The 22950-nt window shown below is 39.0% G+C and overlaps 1 protein-coding gene across 3 annotated transcripts in view; it reads left to right on the top strand.

The window, feature by feature from the left end:
* Nucleotides 1-22950, top strand: part of NXPE3 (neurexophilin and PC-esterase domain family member 3) — a 41419-nt gene that overhangs the window by 2734 nt on the left and 15735 nt on the right. For all 3 annotated transcript variants that reach the window (XM_017504327.2, XM_017504326.2, XM_017504328.2), the window contains exons 2-5: nt 418-598; nt 952-1068; nt 3336-3623; nt 17829-18583. In XM_017504327.2, the coding sequence (XP_017359816.1) occupies nt 3531-3623; nt 17829-18583 (848 nt within the window). In that variant the 5' untranslated portion in view covers nt 418-598; nt 952-1068; nt 3336-3530. The remainder of the gene's footprint in view (nt 1-417; nt 599-951; nt 1069-3335; nt 3624-17828; nt 18584-22950) is intronic.

The raw sequence follows: 22950 nt of genomic DNA, 5'->3' as shown, positions 1-22950 counted from the left end.
TCACCATGTTGACCAGGATGGTCTCGATCTCTTGACCTCGTGATCCACCCGCCTCGGCCTCCCAAAGTGCTGGGATTACAGGCTTGAGCCACCGCGCCCGGCCTAATTAGTTTTTAAGAAAAAAACATTTGGAGCTTTTATCTTTGGTTTCTATTTTTTTCACTTATATTGCTATTTATAAAGTTTTGACCTGCAGCCAAGGCCTGAGAGTGATTTGCCAGTTTGAAGTTAATGTATTTAAATAGACAATTACTATTTCTTATTAGTAAGGAAAAGGAAACATTCCTATCCCCACTCCTTCCACTGTATCATATATAACTCTGCCTGTAAAATTGTACTCTTAATTTCTACTATGTTTTTTTAAACTTCATTTTCAGTATCTTTAACCATTGTATCATGTGCATATTTCTGTTGCAGCAAAAAGAATGATATAAAAATGAAGAAAACATTTATGTGTGTTTCAGATGTGGCATGAAGAAAATAAGGACTGCTGGTCAAAATTGCCTGAGTTCAGAATTTCCTGCTGGAAGGAAGGTTAGACATAACTTCTGATTTCTAGTTCCAGGAAGCATCTCTTCTTGGAAAATTTCCAAAAAAGGTAAATTACATTGAATTGTATATTTTTACTTCATTGGTTAATCTGAGAAACTTTGGAATCATTCCCTGCCAACACTGTTGTTCTTACTTGATTTTAAGGCTCCTTACAAATAGCTTTCTTGTTATAATGCGTAGGTTTTATATTTATAGGACAATACCAGAAACCTGTTATAGGTTTTTTTTTTAAACTACAATTACCTCATGCCGTAACATAGGTTTCTTCTTTCACTTAAAAAATCTTTCAGTTTAAGTTGAATTGATTTCACATATGATTTAATGCTTTGTTTCTCCTATATCTTATCTTTAATTTTTACTTTTAGAAATTGGTTTTATTCTTTATTTTATTTGAGACAGAGTCTCGCTCTGTTACCCAGGCTGGAGTACATTGGTGTGATCATGGCTCACTGTAGCCTCGACCTCCTAGGCTCAAACAATTCTCCTACCTCAGCCTCCTGAGTAGCTGGGACTAAGGTAAGTACCACCATGCCCAGCTAATTAATTTTTTTTTTTTTTGTAGAGTTGGGGGTCTCACTATCTTGCCTAGGCTAGTCTTGAACTCCTGGTCTCAAGCAATCCTCCTGCCGTGGCCTCCCAAAGTGGTGGGATTACTGGCATTTGCTACCATGCCTGGCCCAGCTTTATTCTTTGTGTTTTTGATTTTTATTTCCTGGTGAAAAATTGGGACATACAGATAAAGGAGAAAACAAAAACTGCCCAGTGGTGACAACTCTTAAAATTTTAGTGTACATCTTTTCAAAGAGAGGTCTGTCTAGTGTGCCTCACATAACATCTACTTAGGTGTACAGATGGGTCTCTCAAATGTCAGTGTTCTACTTGCTTGTAGCAGAAAGTCAGGTCTTTTCCTGTCACGATCCTCCTAAATTATTGTCAGTAGAGGTCGCTAGCTGGGAGGGGCTTCTTGCGTTGCTGCCTATAGCCCTGTAGTTTTTTCACTTTAGAGTCTCCTGCCCTTGCCTTCCTTCTGCATCACTGACAGTGTTGTGTTGCTGCTGCCTGGCTGAACCACGCTAATGTCCTTTAAATGGCTAGTGTCCCCACAACACATGACCACACCTGCCTATGGTGCAACTGAATTCCTGTTGGTCTTTTCCCTCTCTGGCCGTCAGGGAAAACTTTTTTTTTTTTTTTTATAGACAACTTTTTGAGAAGGATTTCGATAGCAGAACAACTGGGGCCCTGATGACAGAGTTATCTTCTGTTTTACAGCCAGTTTCTTCCCAGAATTTATAGGCCGTTTGAGGTGGATGAGTGCCTGGATATTGGAGAGGGGAGGTGTTAGGGGGCCAGAGAATGGAGAAGCACAGTCTTTCGCAGTTCCCGGCATCCCTGTGGAGGTGGCCAGGACTGGTGGATTTATTTTTCCTTAAGAAGGGACTGACATCTTGTCTAATATGAGTGTAAACTTTTCAAGGGGAATTTCTGGCACTTAGTACAGTGTGTGGTACAGAGTAGGCCTCCATAATTATTTGTTGCATGTGTAAAGAAGTAAGTACCTTGAACAAATCAGAAAAGTATGATACGTTTCACTAAGTTGCTTTTTCTCTGATATATGGTTTTAAACAAATATAGTCATAATTGGTATAGTCTAGTTTGAGAGATAAGAAATACAAATGGAGGGTGAGGCAGAAAAAAATACAAATAGAGATCAGCTGAGAAGTGAAAATAAGTGCTGTGGGAACTCTGAGGATGGAAAGCTTGCTGGAATGGCTCACCCTTGTCTCCTTTGTAAAGCTGATTTTCATTGAGGTTGGGAATGGTTCAGACAGGTGAGGCAGAGGAGCGAGAGAATGGGGGCTTGCCAGATCCAACACAAAGTGGAGCAAAGCGTTGACACAGCTGAGCTATTCTGAGATACTCTGTACCATGATTTTGTACCCCTTCTGCCTTTATTTCTATGTCCTTCCCTCCATGGAAAGCCTCTCTGGGGACAGAATACTAGGACATTTTCTGTTTACTTATCTCAAAATAGCAAGTGGAAAGAGCATTTGAAGTTGTTGCATGAGAGAACACTTAGGCGTGGCTGACTCTGAAGTCCTCTGCTTCTAGCAGATATGATGAAGGATTTTGGGATCCTGTTACTCATTTTTCAAGGTTGATTTTTCTACCCTCAATCTTCCAGGCAGATGTGTGTCCTCCTGTGCCTTATTACTTAGCTGAGGGAGCATCAGGACCACATATGTGGTGGGAGAGCGCTGGAAACCCAAAGAGTGTGTCCTATCTCCTACCATACTTAGGAGTGGCACTCCTTGTTTTCCAGAGAATGTCAGGATGCTTTGCACTGTATCCCAGAGCTCTTCATGAAAACACAGTTTCCTCTTCATATTCTTTAAATGTAATTAATATAGCATTGTTATATAACTTAAACTAAAGGGGAAGGGAAGTGATTTTACTCACTGAGATCTCTGTAGAAATTTAACAGTTACTTTTATTTCACAATTCTGAATTTGAAGACATACTTCCTTGATTCTTAACAGTTAAAACCTAAATAGGCAATAGGGAAAATTTTATTGTATTTACGCAGAAGCCTGCACTGGGAAAGGAGACCTTGAGGAGATTGTCTGGAAATGAGAAGACATTACTATGCTCTGGCTCTTTGCTTTCTCTTTGTGACTTTGGGCCTTAGATAAGGTTAAGGAAGAGGAAATGTGATGTTTTTGCTCTCACCCCACTCTAGGCCATTGCAGTTGGTGATGTTCTCTCATCTCCTCTCTTTGAAGGAGTTCTTTGAAGAAAAATGTGCTGCTTGAATCAACTGCAGTCTCTCCACTGCATAAGAACTCTTAAGGGTACTAGCAGAATAGAAGCAAATGAAACTGAAAGCTCATCTGCAGCCCAGAAAAACAAAAACATGGAATTTTAAAGAGTGAAGGTAGCCTGGTGTCGGCCATGGGTGATCAAGATACAGCCAGACAATGTGGACCAATTTCTTCAAACTACGGCTTTTCTGCTGTCTGCTTGCAGTGTTGATGGTGGTGGTGCTGGTTGTCAATGTTACTCAGGTAGAGGTGAGTACCCAGTATAATCTCTCATAACTAAGCCAGCCCTGTCTGGGGATTTGGGCCTAACCAGCCTGGGAAAATATTGGTTATCGGAAGCTTATCCTAGTTACAGTTCTTGTTTTCATTTATTCAATAAGTATTTTAGTGCCTACAATGGTTATATACTGGGCTAGTCACTGAGGGTACAGTGAAGACATTTCTTCGCTTACGGGCCTTTGATTCTAGAACTCACACTTTAAGTGTGCATGGAAGAAAATAATAAGTAATAATCACATAATAATCATAATGATGGCTGGGTGCGGTGGCTCACGCCTGTAATCCCAGCACTTTGGGAGGCTGAGGTGGGTGGATCATGAGGTCAAGAGATCAAGACCATCCTGGCCAACATGGTGAAAACCCGTCTCTACTAAAAATACAAAAATTAGTTGGGCATGGTGGCGCATGTTTGTAGTCCCAGCTACTCAGGAGGCTTAAACAATTCTCTTGTTTAAGCAAGAGAATTGCTTAAACCCAGGAGGCAGAGGTTGTGTTGAGCCTAGATTGCGCCATTGCACTCCAGCCTGGGTGACAGAGTGAGTTTCTGTCTTAAAAAAAAAAATAGTAATGATAATTGGAGATTGTGAAAAGTACAATAAGGAAAGGGAGCTATTCTAGGATAGCTTTAGAGTGATGAAGGAAAAGCCTCTTCAAGGAGGGGACCTTTTAGTCGGCACATGGAAAAAAGCTGAAGGAGTATTTCAAGGGAGGGAGTAGATGGATCTGTTTTGAAGATTACTAGATGGCACTCAGGGGTGGGGACCATGTCTTACTGAATCCCTCACAAGGGCCTGGCACTGAGAAGGGTCTTAGTAGTGTTCCTTCTTCCTTGCCCCCAGCCCCAACATGAACTCATATAACCAAAACTTATGGAGGAGTTCTGGATAAAAGGATGCTGTCCTTTTGTTTTGTTGGCTTGTGGTACTTCTCAGATTACATAACCAACTTAATTATGGCATTTCTTTTCTTATTAGAGGTAGCATAAGATTCTCTAAAAGCTAAGCCATAGGCTTTAGGCTTTTAAAAACATTTCTCCTGCTGGAACCAACTTTGTGGTTTTTAGGAGAACACCTGATCTCACTATGAAATGGGCACACTAAGGTCCTACAGATCTTTTTATGTGTGCAATGAGTAAAACTTGTTAGGTACTCTGGAGAATGTGAAGTAATTCTGTTAAATATTTCTTATTAGAAATAGCTTAAGGCATAAAAGGTAGGTATTACTTCCTGTTTTTCTTTGCTTAAACTGTTCTTGCATGTTTTACTATATAAGATACTACCAATTCTACACCAGTAGTTCCTTTTACCTGGTAGCTGTGGATTATGTGTCTAGGTATTTTAGAAACTCCTCTTTTTAAAAGAAATTTTTTTGTGGTAAATATATATAAAATAGAATTTGTCATTTTAACCACTTTTAAGTGTACAATTGAGTGGCATTAAGTACATTCATATTGTTGTGCAACCACCACCACCATCTATGTCTAGAACTTTTTCATCTTCCCAAACTGCAACTCTTTACCCATTAAACAGTGATTACCTAGGCCAGGTGCAGTGGCTCATGCCTGTAATACCAGCACTTTGGGAGGCTGAGGCAGGAGGAACACTTTAGGTCAGGAGTTCGAGACCAACCTGGTCAACGTGGTGAAAGCCTATCTCTACTAAAAATACAAAAATTAGCTGAGCCTGGTGGTGCACGCCTGTAATCCCAGCTGTTCGGGAAGCTGAAGCATGAGAATTGCTTGGACCTGGGAGGCAGAGGTTGCTGTGAGCCGAGATTGAACCACTACACTCCAGCTTGGGTGACAGACAGAGACTGTCTCAAAACAAAAACAAAAACAAAAAAACCCAAAAACCCAGTGACAACAAAAAACAATGATAACCCATTCCTCCGTACCCCCTGCTCCTTGGCATACACTCTTCTTTCTGTCTCTATGAACTCGACAACTCTAAGTACCTCATATAAGTGGAATCATATGGTATTTTTTTTTTTTTTTTTTTTTAAGACATAGTCTCGCTCTGTTGCCCAGGCTGGAGTACAGTGGCATGATCTTGGCTCACTGCCACCTCTGCCTCCTGGGTTCAAGTGATTCTCATTGCCTCAGCCTTCCAAGTAGCTGGGATTAAAGGCATGTGCCACCACGCCCAGCTAATTTTTGTATTTTTAATAGAGACAGGGTTTTGCCACATTGGCCAGGCTGGTCTTGAACTCCTGACCTCAGGTGATCCACTCGCCTTGGCCTTCCAAAGTGCTGAGAATATAGGCGTGAGCCACCATGCCCAGCTCAGTAGCATTAAGTCTTATTTACATTGTCTTGAAATAGATCTCCAAAACCCCTTTTATCCTTTTAATATCTGTAGAATTGTGTTTTATCTTATTACTCCTGATCAGTCTGACCAGAGGTTTGTGTTTTATTGATCTTTTTGAAGAACCAGCTTTTGGTTTCATTATTTTTCTGTTTCCTGTTGGGTCAGTTTCCATTTTGATCTTTACTGTTTCCCTTCTTCTGTTTCCTTTGGATTTAATTGTCTCTTTCTAGTTTCTTAATGTGGTAGCTTTAGTCGTTGTTTTGAGATCTTTCTTTTCTAATTAAATGTTTAATGCTATAAATTTTCTTTTACAGGACTGGGTATGGTAGCTTATGCTTGTAATCCCAGCACTTTGGGAGAGTGAGGTGGGAGGATCACTTGAGGCCAGAAGTTTGAGACCATCCTGGGCAACATAGTGAGACCCCCATCTCTACAAAAATTTTTTAAAAATTAGCTGGGTGTAATGGTGTGTGCCTGTAATCCTAGCTACTTGGGAAGCTGACACAGGATAATCCCTTGAGCCCAGTTTAAGATTATGGTTAGCTATGATCATGTCACTGCACTTCAGCTTGGGCAACAGAGTGAGACCCTGTCTCTAAAAAAATAATAAAAAAATTTATTTCTATATACTGCTCTAGTGTATACCACACATTTAGATATGATTTGTTTTCATTTTCATTTTCATTCAGCTGAACTACATTCTAATTTTCCTTTTTCTTTTCTTTAACCCATGTGTTATTTAAGTGTTTTTTTTTTTTTTTGAGATGAGTTTCACTCTGTCACCCAGGCTGGAGTGCAGTGGCATGCTCCTGGCTCACTGCAGCTACAACCCTTGGGCTCAAGTAATCTTCCCACCTCACCCTCCCAAGTAACTGGGACTACAGGTGTCTGACACCATACCCAGCTAATTTTTTATGTTTTTGCAGAGATGGGGTCTCACTCTGTTTTCCAGGCTTGTCTCAAACTTCTAGACTCAAGCGATCCTCCTGCCTAAGCCTCCCAAAGTGCTGCAATTACAGGTGTGAGCTACTGTATCCAGCCCCATATTTAGAAGCGTTATTTAACTTTCAAATATTTGGATATTTTGCAAATACCTTTCTGTTATTGATTCCTGATTTAGTTCCCCTGAGAACATACTTTGTATGACTTGAATTCTTTTAAAACATTATCGAGATTTGTTTATAGCACAGAATATGTTCTATTTTGGTATATAGTCTATGTGTACTGGAAAGGAATGCATTCTGCTCTTACTGCATGGAGTATTCTATAAATGTCAGTTAGATCCACATGGTTCATGGTGTTGGTCGTCTTCTGTATATCCTTACTATTTTCTGCTCTATCAGTTATTGAAAGGAGAATATTGAAATCTCTGACTATAATTGTGAATTTGTCTATTTCACCTGGCATTTCTGTCAGTTTTCACTTCATGTGTTGTGAAGTTCTGTTCTTAGGTACTTAATGTTTAGAATTGTTGTGCCTTCTTGATGAATTCAGTTGCTTTATCATCACAAATTGGCCTTCTTCATCCTTGGTAAAATTCTTTGCTCTGAAATTTACTATATATGGTATTATATAACCACTCTAGCTTTCCTTCCTTTGCTGTTAGCAAGTACATCTTTTTCCATCCTTTTGGTATTATTTTTTATTATTTTTGAGACAGGGTCATGCTCTGTTGCCCAGGCTGGAATGCAGTGGCACAATCACGACTCACCACAGCCTTTGTCTCCCATGCTCAAGCAGTCCTTCCCACTCAGCCCTTCCCACTCAGCCTCCTGAGTAGCTGGGACTACAGGCGTGTTCCACCATGCTTGGCTAATTTTGTGTATTTTCTTTTTAGATATGGGTTTTGCCATGTTGCCCAGGCTGGTCTTGAACTCCTGGGCTCAAGTGATCTGGCTGCCTTAGCCTTCTAAAGTGCTTGGATTACAGGTTGAGTCACCACATCCAGCCAGTTTACTATTTTTTAAACCTATTTGTGTTTTTATATTTATTTATTTATTGAATTGTATTTTTAAAAAATTTTAATTTAGGTTTGAGGGTACATGTGAAGGTTTGTTACATAGGAAGCATATGTCACGGGTTTGTGTACATATTATTTCATAACCCAGGTATTAAGCCCAGTACCCTCTCTGCTCCTCTCCCTCCCCCCACTCTTTCCCATCAAGTAAACCCCTGTTGTTTCTTTCTTTGTGTTCATAAGTTCTTATTGTTTAGTTCCCAGTTATAAGTGAGAACATGCAGTATTTGGTTTTCTGTTCCTGTGTTAGTTTGCTAAGGATAATAGCCTCCAACTCCATCCATGTTCCCACAAAAAAACATGATCTTGTTCTTTCTTATGGCTGTATAGTAATCCATGCTATATATGTAATATAAGATTTTCTTATATTTCATATGGAATATAATATTTTCATTATCCAATCTGTTATTGATAGGCATTTAGGTTGATTACATGTCTTTGCCATTGTGAATAGTGCTGCAGTGAACATTCATATACATACGTCTTTACGGTGGAATGATTTATATTCCACTGGGTATATACCCAGTAATAAGATTGCTGGGTAGAACAGTAGTTCTGTTTTTAGGTCTTTGAGGAAATGCCATACTGCTTTCCACAATGATTGAACTAATTTACACTCCCACCAACTGTGTGTATGTGTTCCCTTTCCTCTTCAACCTTGCCAGCATCTGTTATTTTTTGACTTTTTAATAATAGCTATTCTGACTGGTGTGAGATTTCACTGTGGTTTTGATTTGTATTTCTCTAATGATCAGTGATATTGACCTTTTTTAAATATGCTCTTTGGCTGTATGTATGTCTTCTTTTGAGAAGTTTCTATTCATGTCCTTTGCCCACTTTTTAATGGAGTTATTTTTCTCTTGTAAATTTCTTTAAGCTCCTCATAGATGCCGGATATTAGACCTTTGTCAGATGCATAGTTTGCAAATATTTTCTCCCATTATGCAGGTTGTCTGTTTACTTTGTTGATATTTTCTTTTGCTGTGCACAAGCTGTTAAGTTTAATTAGATCCTACTTGTCAATTTCTGCTTCTGTTGCAATTGCTTTTGGTGTCTTTGTCATGAAATCGTTGCCCATTTGTCCAGGATGGTATTGCCTAGGTTGTCTTCTAGTGTTTTTACAGTTTTGGATTTTACATTTAAATTTTTAATCCACCTTGAGTTGATTTTTGTATATAGTATAAGGAAGGAGTCAGTTTCAATGTTTTGCATATGGCTAGCCAATTATTCCAGTACCAGTATAATTTTCCTCATTGCCTGTTTTTGTCAGCTTTGTTGAAGATCAGAAGATGGTTGTAGATGTGTGGCCTTATTTCTGGATTCTCTATTCTGTTTTGTTGGTCTCTGTGCCTGTTTTTGTACCAGTACCATGCTGTTTTGGTTACTGTAGCCTTGTAGTATAATTTGAAGTCAGATAACGTGATGACTTTAGCTTTGTTCTTTTTTGCTTAGGATTGCCTTGGCTATTCACTCTTTTTGGTTCCATATAAATTTAAAAATAACTTTTTCTGGTTTTGTGAAGAATGTTTTCGGTAGTTTGATAGGAATAGCATTGAATCTGTAAATTGCTTTGGGCAGTGTAGCCATTTTATTGATATTGATTCTTTTTATCCATAAGCATGGAATGTGTTTCCATTTATTTGTGTCTTCTCTGATTTCATTGAGTAGTGTTTTGTAATTCTCATTTTAGAGCTCTTTTACCTCCCTTGTTAGCTATATTCGTGACTATTTTATTATTTTTGTGGCAATTGTGAATGGGATTGCCTTTCTGATTTGGCTCTTGGTTTGGCTATTGTTGATGTATAGGAATGCTAGTGATTTTTGTACATTGTTTTTGTATTCTGAAACTTTGCTGAAGTTGTTTATTAACTGGAGGAGCTTTTGGGCGGAGACTATGGAGTTTTCTAGATATCGAATCATGTCATCTGCAAACAGAGATAGTTTGACTTCCTCTCTTCCTATTTGGATGCCCTTTATTTCTTTCTCTTGCCTGATTGCTCTGGCTAGAACTTCCAATATTATGTTGAATATAAGTGGTGAGAGGTGACATCCTTTTCTTGTGCTGGTTTTCAAGGAAAGTGCTTCCAGCTTTTGGCCATTCATATGATGCAGTCCGTGGTGTTTTTATATGTAAAGCAGGTTTCGTCTAGCTAGCATGTAATTGGATCTTGTTTTTTATCAAGATTTATGATTAGACAGTCTTTGCCTTTTAGTTGAGGTGCTTAGCCTGTTTACATTTAATATACTTTTTGAAAGCGTTATGGTTACATCTACCATTTTGCTGTTTGTTTTATATTTATCCCACATCTTCTTTATTCCTTTCTTCCTTTTTTTGTGCCCCCCCTTTTTTTTCATATTAATTGACAAGGTTTTTTTTTTTTTTTTTTCCCTGGGTTTTTTTTTTTTTTTTTTTTTTTTTTTTTTTTTTTTTTTCCCCTGGGCTTTTCCAGTCTGGCTGGTAAGAAGTACTATTCCTGTATAAACCTAGGTTATTGTTCACTTTTTTTTTTTCTCTCAGGTAGTTCTTTACCCAGCCTCCAATAGTTTCCTTGTGCACATATGCTCATTATCACACTGCTGAATACTTGAGTATTCTCTGTAATGTCCTGAGTTATTTTCTGCACAGTTGTTCTGCTTTCCTGTGAATTATAATCACCATGGTCTTTAAGACTCTCAGCCTCATCTCCTTGCCTTGGGTAGTTTGCCATGCTCCACCAGGGCTCCTCTCCTTGTGCTGCAGCCTGGAAGCTCTCTCAAGATCTAAGCAAAGGACAGTCATAGGGCTCACCTCATTTGTTTACTGTCTCTCCTCACTGTGTTTTATTGTCTGATGCCTAGTTTCTGGAAAACCATTGTTTTATGTATTTTGGCTTTTTTTTTCCTTGTGTTGTTTCATGTGGGAGGCTAGATCGCATTACTGTTTCTCTATCTTGGCTGAAAGTGGAAGTTTGAGGGACTTGAATTTGAGGAGAAAGAGGATATAGAGAAGCTGAAGAGGAGGAGAGGATGAGATCTACAGCACAGATGGAGCATATAACCTTCTATAGGACAAGGAACATGAGTATATTGTGAGTATTCTTGTTATTTTATTAAGTATATAGGAGGAGCCGTGTTCCTTCCTCTGACCTAAAAGGGAAAGAATGCTGTTATGATGGTTGGCAATGCAGATACATTTGCTGGCAGAGAGTAGGACATTCGGGTATTTTCTGGCTGTAAAGGAGATGGAAGGTAGAAGGAGGGTGGAGCCCAGGACGTTTGTGTACAGGGGTTTGAAATAATGGTTTTCTTTATGGAGTTTGAAATAATGGATTTCTAGATGGAGTAGGATGGCAGTGGGACAATAAATTTCAAGACCTTAAGTGTGCATGGCACTCACCTGCATTGGTTTTGTGAGTGTGTATGCTCATTTTCTCATATTCAACAGATTAAGTATTATAATAGAGAAAAAAAGATAGTTGTGTGGGTCTTGGGTAGAGGAGGAGGAAGGTAAAGGGAGCGACAGAGGGTAGGCTACAGTCCCACAACAGTAATGTTATAACAGTCAGGGGCCGGGTGTGGTAGCTCACTCCTGTAATCCCAGCACTTTGGGAGGCTGAGGTGGGCAGATCATGAGGTCAGGAGATCGAGACTATCCTGACCAACATGGTGAAATCCCGTCTCAACTAAAATATATATATATAAAAAATTAGCCAGGCGTGGTGGCATGCTCCTGTAGCTCCATATTCGGGAGGCTGAGGCAGAAGAATCGATTGAACCTGTGAGGCAGAGGTTGTAGTGAGTCGAGATTGCACCATTGCATTCCAGTCTGGTGCCAGAGCAAGACTCCGTCTCAAAAAATACCCAACAAACAAAAAACAGTCAGGAAGGAATGTTAGAAAATTCCCCTTTTGTTCTACTTTAGTTCTTGGAAACTTCTGTACTTAATGCCAGTTAAACGCTCTAATTATCTGAACAAAGTAACTCTTCTCTACTGAATGTAGAAGGGAGGTATCAATATTGAATAAACAGTTCTGATATTGAAAATCAGCTGATTCTTTTAGTGGAGTGAGCTGTAAGCATTTTCACCTGTCTAAAGAGGTCATCTTGTCCAGCATGATACTATTGTCATGAATTTTAAGCCATTTATTACTATGATGATCATGGATGAAGAAGCTTGGAGTAAATGGGGAAAAGACTCTGAAATTTGGCAGTCTCTCACTCCCTAATTCCTTTCTATACTATGTTGCTGATCCTCACTATACTCTTTTTATGATTGGAGTATATGATCATTTTCTAAAAAGCAGACTCAATTTTAATTAAATATATTACATTAGTCGGGCACAATGGCTCATGCCTGGATTCCCAGCACATTGGGAGGCCCAAGTGGGCAGATTACCTGAGGTCAGTAGTTTGAGACCAGCCTGGCCAACATGATGAAACCCCGTCTCTATTAAAAGTACAAAAATTAGCCGGGCGCGGTGGCTCAAGCCTGTAATCCCAGCACTTTGGGAGGCCGAGGCGGGTGGATCACGAGGTCAAGAGATCGAGACCATCCTGGTCAACACGGTGAAACCCCGTCTCTACTAAAACTACAAAAAATTAGCTGGGCATGGTGGCGCGTGCCTGTAGTCCCAGCTACTCAGGAGGCTGAGGCAGGAGAATTGCCTGAACCCAGGAGGCGGAGGTTGCACTGAGCTGAGATTGCGCTTTAGCCTGGGCGACAAAGTGAGACTCCATCTTAAAAAAAAAAACAAACCCATAATATGAGAAAGAGGTATTTGTAACAATATCTAGCAAAAGATTGGAGGGAGAATTGCAGTCTTTTACTTCTCGGATGAGCTCTCATTGAGCAAGGCCTGTATTTTTTTTCTTTTGCCTTATTCATTGATATTTTAAATGTGTATTATAACACCTGTGTATTAGGGCTTTGGGCTTCAAGTAAAAGACACCTGATTCAAGCTAATGATAGTATATATTATTCATTTGAATAGAAGTCAGTAGATAGGTTGGGCATAATTCTTTTGGGAACCAGCCTTTGTTTGTCTGTAAGCCTCTTAACTGTGCCTTCTTTTGTGTTACCTTTTATCTATGGCATCCTCCTTCATGGTTGATTGTAGGATGGCTGCCAGAGCAATAGGGTGGTGGTTTTCTTTTCTTTCTTTTTTTTTTTGAGACGGAGTTTCACTCTTGTTACCCAGGCTGGAGTGCAATGGCGCGATCTCTGCTCACCGCAACCTCCGCCTCCTGGGTTCAGGCAATTCTCCTGCCTCAGCCTCCTGAGTAGCTGGGATTACAGGCACGCGCCACCGTGCCCAGCTAATTTTTTGTATTTTTAGTAGAGACGGGGTTTCACCATGTTGACAAGGATGGTCTCGATCTCTTGACCTCATGATCCACCCGCCTCGGCCTCCCAAAGTGCTGGGATTACAGGCTTGAGCCACCGCGCCCGGCCGGTGGTTGTCTTCTTGTAATGTCCACCTGAAGGAACAGTTGTTCTCTTCAAACCAGCTCAAGATACTACTTGTGTCAGGCCAGGGGCCGTGGCTCATGCCTGTAATCCCAGCACTTTGAAAGGCCAAGGCGGGCAGATCACCTGAGGTCAGGAGTTTGAGACCAGCCTGGCCAATGTGGCGAAACCCCATCTACTAAAAATGCAAAAAATTAGCTGGATGTGGTGACACACACTTGTAATTCCAGCTACTCGGGAGCCTGAGGCAGGAGAATTGCTTAAACCTGAGAGGAGAAGGTTGCAGTGAGCCGAGATTGTGTCACTGCACTCCAGCCTGGGTGACAGGGCAAGACTCCATCTCAAAAAAAAAAAAAAAAAAAGATATTAATTGTGTTTTTTCATTTGCAAGTGAAATTCAAATAGCTGTTACCAGGGGGATTAGTCGTCCCTGGATTTGGCTGCATGCAAGCATAAGCCTCCAGCAACCTCTTCTGATTCTCATAGTCCAGAATTGGGTCACATGCCCATTCTGAACCAGCCATTTACTTGGAGGCCCACCCTTGAGCTGACAGGTCAGCAAACAGCATTGCTGTGGTTCAGTAGGCCAGGAGTGAAATGGATGTGGGACAGGCAGTCACCATGTTCACTCCAGCCCATCGGTTATGTCGGCTTGAGGAGTGAGCCATCTGTTTGCTGTTTCCTCTTTGCCCTAAACCTAAAAAGATGGCAGGCGTGAAGTTGCCCCTATCTTTAGGAAAATTAAGCAAGTTGACATTTTCACATGTTTTTCATTTGCAAGTAAAATGCAGGGGAATTACCACCCAATGTTTGGTGATTTCTGGATTGGGTTGAATGTGTCAGTCAGTTGGCCTTGGAGAATTGGTGTGGCTACCCAGGGAACAAGAGTGAGAGTGAGCAAGGAATTAGGAAGAGGAGGTATGCTGTGAGCACATGGTGCATGATTTGGTCCTTAACGGTGTGTCACAGACTTACAACAACTAAACAGAAGAGGGTGGCTGGAGCATTTCCTGAAAGGTAATCAGTAAGGTAATAAAGAGAATTTTTCAGTCAGTTTTGTTTTCCCCGTGCCACTTTTTAAATGAACAAATACTACCATGTACCCCTTTAAAATGAAGGCTCCTAAATGAGACCCTTTAAAATGAAAATGTGTATATGTTAGTATAAAATGAGAGGGGAAAAATACAGAATCTAAGAAGAGCATTAAACATTATTGTATTTTGAGATTATTTTTACCTTATGTAGGATTTTGAAGTGGTTTGTCATAGGTGGGGAGCCTGAGGACTTGTTAAATGTTTTGCTAGAAACAAGGAAATGTTATAGCTATTGAGAGAGATATTTGGTTTTGCTTTGCTGTTGTTGTTCCCTGCAGTTTAATTGCATAATGTAAGATATAGTTTACTACATTTTAGGTAGATTAGTTATATGCCTCAGGTGAGGTCTATAACTTTTTTCCTGCTCATTTGTTCCTCTATCCTGTTTACTAATAAAATAACTCATGGAATGTATAGACATTTCAAAGAATAGAGAATGGTATTAAGCACCAATTGGATCCCCTCCCTATTCTTTACCCTGAGTGAATGTAATGCTCATTTTTAATTATTTGGGTAGGTAGCACTAGTTATACATTACGTACTTGTATCTTGATTTGTAAACTTTACAAGGTATCTCCTAACTTGTTCATATGAGGTAGTGTAGCATGGGTGGTTAAGAAAACAGGCCTCACTTCAGACAGCTTGGCTTCTAATCCTTTGCTGCTTCTAACCTACATGGCCTTGAGCAAATTGTTAAGCTGTTTGTTGTCTCAGTTTCCTTGTCTATAAAGTGGACATAATAACAGGACTTATCACCTGTGATAATTTGAACATTGAATTTAAAGATTCATGGATACTCTTTCCAAAAGTATCCATAACGTAAAGGCTCACAGTAAATATTGGCTGTTTCTGCTACTACTGAATTTTTCTTTTCCTTTTTTTTAGGCACAGGGTCTTACTCTGTTGCCTAGGCTGTTGTCATTGCTCACTGTAACCTTGAACTCTTGGGTTCAAGCAGTCCTCATATATATATATTAAAAGAAATATATATATATATAAAATAATAATAATTATTTTCCTGTTTTAAAGTTTTTGAGACAGAGTCTTATTCTGTTGCCCAGGCTGGAGTTTAGTGGCATGATCTCAGTGCACTGCAACCTCTGCCTCCTGGGTTGAAGCAATTCTTGTGCCTCAGTCTCCTGAGTAGCTGAGATTACAGGCATGCACCACCACGCCCAGCTAATTTTTTGTACTTTTAATAGAGATGGGGTTTCACCATGTTGCCCAGGCTGGTTTCAAACTCTTGAGCTCAAACAATCCTGATCCGCCCACTTCTGCCTCCCGAAGCACTAGCATGAACCACGGTACCTAGCCTAGTTTTAATTTATATTTATTTATTTATTTATTTGTTAGAGACAAGGTCTTGCCCTGTTGCCCAGGCTGGAGTTCAGTGGTGGGATCATAGCTCACTATAATCTGGAGTTCCTGGGTTCAGTGGTACTCCCAGCTAAGCCTTTGATGTAGCTGGGACTACAAGCATGTGCCACCATGCTTGGCTAACTTTTTAAAAATTTGTTGTAGAGATGAGTTCTTGCTATATTGCCCAGGCTGGTCTTGAACTTCTGGCCTCAAGCAGTCCTTCTGCCTCAGCCATCCAAAGTGTTAGAATTACAAGCATGAGCCACTACACCTGACCTACTACTGTTAACATAATGAAAGATAAGGTCTCTGCTTACTTCATTCTTTTTCCACAATTTGCAAAATTAATTTTATTTCTATATATAAAATAATGTATTTAGACCTTTTATTTCCCCAACAGCAGGAGATAACATATCTTAACTTCCTACTCTAAGTGATGAAGAAAGCACGACTTCGTTCTTTTATATTTGTTTTCCACTAGTTATAATATTACTTTTGCATCATTAGGTGCATTCTTTATGGATTGTGCCCTTCAAGGAATTGGTCCATTTCATCTGGATTATCAAATTTGTGGACATAGAGTTGTTCATAATATTCCTTTATCCCTTTAATGTCCATGGGATCTGTAGTGATGGCCTCTCTTTCATTTCTGATATTAGTAATTTGTATCCTTTCTCTCTGTTTTTTTAAGCCTGGTAGAGGCTTATCAATTTTATTGATCTTTTAAAAAAACAGCTTTGGGATTGATTTTTCTTTATTGATTTCCTGTTTTCAACTGTATTGATTTCTGCTATCATATTTTTAATTTTTCTTCTGCTTATTTTTGGATATTGTTTGCTCTTCTTTTTCTAATTTCCTAAGATGTAAGCTTAAATTATTGATTTTAGGTCATTTTTCTTTCCTAAAATATGTGTAGAACTATGTATTTCCCTCTAAACATTTCTCTTGCTTTATCCTATAATGTTTAATAAATTATATTTTTACCTTCACCTAATTAAAAATATTTTTAAGTTTCTCATGAGATTTTGTATGTTGTCCATTTGTATACTATTTTGGGATTTTCCAGCTATCTTTCTATTATTGATTTCTAGTTTAATTTCATTATGGCTTAAGAGAAGATACCGTATGATTTTTATTATTAAAAATTTGTTAAGGTGCATTTTATGGTCCAGAATGTGGACTGTTTTGGTTAATGTTCCACGCAAACTTGATAAGAAGTAGTTTACAGATGTCAGCTATATCCAGTTTATTGATGGTGCTGTTGAATTCAACCATGTCCTTACCAATTTTCAGCCTACTGGATCTATTTCTGGTAGAGGAGTGTTGAAGTCTCAGACTATAATGTAGATTCATCTATTTCTCTGTTAGTTTGTGCCTCACATATTTTGATGCTCATTGGTTGGTTACATACATGTTAAGGGTTATTTGGAGAATTGACTCCTTTATTATTATGTGATAACCCTCTTTATCTTTGATAACTTTCCTTGCTTTGAAATCTGCTCTGTCTGAAATTAATATAGCTACTGCTGCTTTCTTTGGATTAGTGTTAGCATGGTATATCTTTGTCCAGCCCTTTACTTTACTTTTTTCTGGGTGTTTCCCCCTCTTAGGTTGGACTGGGTGGCTAGAAAGGGCTGGAGTTAGGTACTTCCCTTCTCTCAGTTTGGTTAGGCTCTGATAAAGCTCCAGTATGCTAGGTTCTGATAAAGGACTTTCTCTTCAGCAGCTGCTTTGTTAAGAACAACACAGTGTTCTGCATACTTCAAAATGGGTCCTATTTCCTTTCCCTTGCCAGAAGCCCAAGGGGATTTTTCTTTGATATTTACTGTGAGAATCTGATTGAGCTCCTGGAGCTAAAACTCACAGAAATATGGGGAGCCCTCTGTGAATTTATGCCGAAAATACAGAGACTTATATAGTGGTAATTTCTGTTGTTTGTGTCTTCTTCTTCAGTACTTGGACCATGAGACTGTTTCAGCCACATTCATCGACAGCAGTGGGCAGTTTGTTTCCCCCCAGGTGACAAGAATTAGCCGGAATCCCTACTGTGGCTATGATCAGCAGACCCTGTCCAGCCAGGAGCGCATGGAGGAGGACTCCTTGCTGGCCGCCTTGCACGGGCAGGTTCCAGATATGGGCCCAGTCCCCTTTGTGAAGAGCACTGACCCTTCTTCCAGCTACTTTGTTATCTTGAACTCTGCTGCCTTCTTTAAGGTGGGAAGCCAGCTGGAGGTACTGGTTCATGTACAGGATTTTCAAAGAAAGCCCAAGAAGTATGGTGGAGACTATCTGCAGGCCAGAATTCACTCCCCCAAGCTGCAGGCCGGGGCTGTGGGCAGGGTGGTGGACTACCAGAATGGGTTTTACAAAGTTTTCTTTACTTTGCTATGGCCAGGCAAAGTTAAAGTGTCCATATCTTTGGTCCACCCCAGTGAAGGGATCAGAGTTCTTCAGCACTTACAGGAAGATAAACCAGACAGGGTCTATTTCAAGAGTCTCTTCCGTTCAGGAAGAATTTCTGAAACTACTGAGTGCAACGTGTGTCTTCCTGGGAATCTGCCCCTGTGTAACTTTACAGACCTCTACACTGGGGAACCCTGGTTCTGCTTCAAACCAAAGAAGCTCCCTTGCAGTAGCAGAATTACTCATTTCAAAGGTGGATACCTGAAGGGTCTCCTAACTGCTGCAGAGAGTGCATTCTTCCAGAGGTATGTGCTGCTTTTTTGGGGGGATAGTTTGAAGAGTTATTTTCCACTGTCCTTGTCCCATTTAGGAGACTTTGTGGTATTGGGTATGTGTTTCTCATTTCTCTTTCAACTTGACCCAATTCAGAAGAGATATTGAATTTAAAAAAAACCCATATATTTGTATTTTTCTTTAGTGTTTTAAAAGTGAAGCTTAGTGCTTATCCAAGTCCAAATTAAAGACCTTTTACCCTTGAATTTTTGTTCTTTACCCTCATGTCTGTGTTTTACTTTCAAACTACATAGCATGTTTACATAGTAGCTGTGTAAGCAAAATCCCTTATTCACAGAACAGATAAAAAATGATCCAAGGGCCAGGTGTGGTGACTCATGCTTATAATCCCAGCACTTTAGGAGGCTGAGATGGAAGGATCACTTGAGCCCAGGAGTTTGAGACCAGCCTGGGCAACATAGCAAGGCCCCATCTATTTTATGCAAAGAAAAAAATAATCCAAGAACAGGGCTGGTAGGGCTAGTAGTCAGGCTGGTATTTTATATTTGTATCTAATGAACTGAAACTTTTAAAAGTGATATAATATCAGTGTTTAAAATCATTTGAACATATTGATTAAAAAACTATGAATATGGCAACATTCCTGGGTGGACTTAATAATAAGCATAGGAAGCTAGGAATGCCACAGAAAATTATATTTTTTAAGCTAAATAGTTGTTAAAATTATTGCAGTAATGTGTTCAAATATCTGTTTCAAATATGAGCATATTTTGAGCATGATGATAAATATATGGAATAATGTTCAGAAAGGAATATGAAACCAGTATGAATTAAAATTTGTGTTTTCTTCAATATTCCATAGCATCACTAAGAAATAAAAAATTGTGAAAGCTACTTGGTTACAAAGTACCATTTTGGCCAGGTGTGGTGGCTCATGACTCAGCACTTTGGGAGGCTGAGGTGGGAGGAAGGCTGGAGCCCAGGAATTTGAGGTTGCAGCGAATATGATCACAGTTGCACTACAGCCTGGGCAACAGAGTGAGACCCTGTCTCAACCAAAAAAGTACCATTGTTTGAAATAATGTATACATGTTTTTTACTTTTTAATGAAATATATTGTTTTTAAACATTCCTTGGTAGAGAGGATTTTTTTATTGCATAAAAGGGAGGTATTTTTGTTAAGTACATCTGGGCAATCTAAAAATTTTCATAGTTTATGTCCACTCATTACTGGATGGGAGAATAGTTGCTATCATAAAGTATGTGGTTTGTAGGCGCTCCTAAAATAAAACGCTTCAGTTTTCCACCCTGTAGTCAGCTTTCGGTCATACCAGGTTACATGTATGTATACTGTAGTAGATTCATGCCATACTTATAGAAGGCCAGTAGAGGGAGCACTACTCAATGTACGGTGTTTACTGCTGAGAAGACTAGTATTTTCTATGGCTCAGTACAAAATGAAAACAAAATTAAATTTCAAAACCAAAACAGAATTTTTCATTTTATTCCTGGATTCAGGTTTCAGACATGCCGTTTATCAGTGACTAAGCTGATTATTTTATTTCTGTGTACTTTTTTGCCTATGTATGAAGACTACTCATTTACCCTATTGTAGAGGATTTGTTTGTTCGTTTTGCAACAGGGTCTTGCTTTGTCATCCAGGCTGGAGTGCAGTAGCATGATTATGGCTCAGTGCAGCCTTGACATCCTGGGTTCAAGCGATTCTCCCACCTCAGCCTTCCGAATAGCTTGGACTACAGGTTTGCACCACCACAACCAGCTAATTTTTGTATGTTTTGTAGAAATGTGGTTTCATTATGTTTTCTTTTTCTTTTTCTTTCTATTTTTTTTTTTTTTAAAGATGGGGTTTCACCGTGATGGCCAGGCTGGTCTTGAACTCCTGACCTCAGGTGATTCACCCACCTCAGCCTCCCAGAGTGCTGGGATTACAGGCATGAGCCACCGTGCCTGGCCCATTATGTTTTCCGGAATGGCCTAAACTCCTGGGCTCAAGTAGTCCCCCTGCCTTGGCCTCCCAAAGGGCTGGGATTACAGATGGGAGCCACCATGCCCCGTTAGAGTTGTGTTTTTAGATTTTTAAATTATGGATACATACTACTTGCATATATATATTTTTTCTTTTTCATTTTTTCCCCAGAACCTAAAGTATAATACTTGCATATATTTTTGAGGTAGATGTGATATTTTGATACAAGCATATAATATATAATGATCAAATCAAGGTAATTGGAGTATCCATTACCTCAAGAATTTACCATTTCTTTGTGTTAGGAACATTCCAGTTCCACTGTCATAATTGTTTTGAAATATATCGTAAATGATTGTTAGCTATAATTGTCCTATAGAGTTTGTTGTCAGTCTACATAGTGGCCTAGCAAAGAGGGAGAAGCACAGTAATTTACTCAAATTCCATGTGGAAAATAGAGAAAGGTTAGAGAACTAAATTAGCGTGAAACCTAAAAGTATTTCTGACTGTAAATTCTACTATTCAAAACAAAAAACACCCATGAACCAACAAGGATAAAATAATGTTTGTCACTGCCCTTTCTTGCATGTCCTGGATGAGGCTGGCTGATGGTACATTGTTGTAGAATAATTGCAGAATTCTACTTACCTGAAAGTTTGCTGAGAAAACAGTGTTTGAGGTGGCATAAGTTTTTGGAAAGCAAACGTTTGACAGAGTCCTGATAATTGATTTTCATTTTTTTGTCCTTTGTTCTATTAAAGCTCTGAAATATTACATAAGGCTATCTGAAAAGAAAAATACTGATATTGATTTTTTTTGGTGATTTTTGGGTTTATTGTTGTGAACTTATGGCCCAAATATGTTGAACTGATAACCTTTTTACTTCTCTTCCTTGGGGACTCATAACCTTACTTAAATCAGAAAGTATTAAGAAGCTTAGCCTTGGTATTTGGTTCTGTAAATGACAGTTGAACAATTAAAGGATGTCATTTTTGTTCTTATAAGGGAATAAAAATGTGACTCTTGGAAAGAACAACAGGTCTTTCCTTAAAGACCCAATTAATATAAGGGAAGGCCTTTTAAAAGAATGGGCTTATCACCTAAAACATTTCCCTTTATTTTAGCATGATTGCTACTTTTTTCTTTTTAACTTTGTATTAAAAAAATGGAATCTTTAGAAACATTGCAGGAATAATAGTGAACTCTTAGATTCACTATTATTAATGTTTTGCCACATTTTGTTCTATGTCTCTCTGTGTTTATATGTATCTGTGTATAATTTTTTCCTCCGAACCATGTGAGAGTATGTTGTAGATATCATGTCACTGCACTCCATAAATATGCCTCTCCTAAGAAAATGGACTTTCTCTAACATATAACCATAATAATCACATTTGGGACATTTATCATCATTACAGTACTGTTATCTAATATGCAGTTCATATTAGATATTCACGTTTCCTCAGTTGTCCCAATAATGACTTTTATAGCTATCTTTTTAATTTTAACTAATCTAATCTATGATTACACAGTGTGTTTGGTTATCTCTTTAATCCCAAAGAGTTCTTTCTCTTTAGCTTATTTGTTTTGTATGGCATTGGCAATTTTGATGTTGCTGTTTTATAAATGTCCTTTACTTTTTTTTTTTTTTTTTTTTTTTTTTTTTTTCTTTTTTTTTTTTTTGAGACAGAGTGTTGCTCTGTCACCCAGGCCGGAGTGCAATACAATGATCCTGGCTCACTGTAACCTTCCCTCCTGGGCTCAAGTGATTCTTGTGTCTCACCCTTCCGAGTAGCTGGGACTACTAGGCGTGCACCACCATACCTGACTAATTTTCGTACTTTTAGTAGAGGTGGGGCTTTGCCGTGTTGGTCAGACTGGTCTCAAACTCCTGGCCTCAAGGAGATCCGCCCACCTCGGCCTTTCAAAGTGTTGGGATTACAGATGTGAGCCACCATGCTCAGTCTACTTTGGATTTGCTTTATTGTTTCTACTTTCCATGTGATTAGATTGAGGCTAAATATTTTTGCAGGAAAATTATAGAAGAAATTTTCTTGCAAAAATGGAAATTATGTTTTTGCAAGATGATTATTATATAATAATGAAATAATGATTATAACATAGAGAAGTAAATTATATTTCTTTTTTCTTTACCATAAAGCTCTAAGCTCATGAAAGTAGTTTATATGTGCTCTCTTAAAAAATCACTTTATTTAATCTATGAAATTCGATTATTCTCTAATGTAGCCAGGCCTGTGTATTTCCTTCATTCCTTGTTTTTGTCTGCCTCCTCTATGTAAGCTCCATGAAGAAGGAAAGGCTGTGTATTTTTCTTACTGTAATAGCCCAGGAGTCTAGGACAGTACCTGGCTTAAGAAGCTTAAGAACTAT

Source organism: Cebus imitator, unplaced genomic scaffold, assembly GCF_001604975.1.
Source record: "Cebus imitator isolate Cc_AM_T3 unplaced genomic scaffold, Cebus_imitator-1.0 Scaffold321, whole genome shotgun sequence".
NCBI lineage: Eukaryota > Metazoa > Chordata > Mammalia > Primates > Cebidae > Cebus > Cebus imitator.
This window is presented reverse-complemented; position numbering and strand designations above follow the sequence as displayed.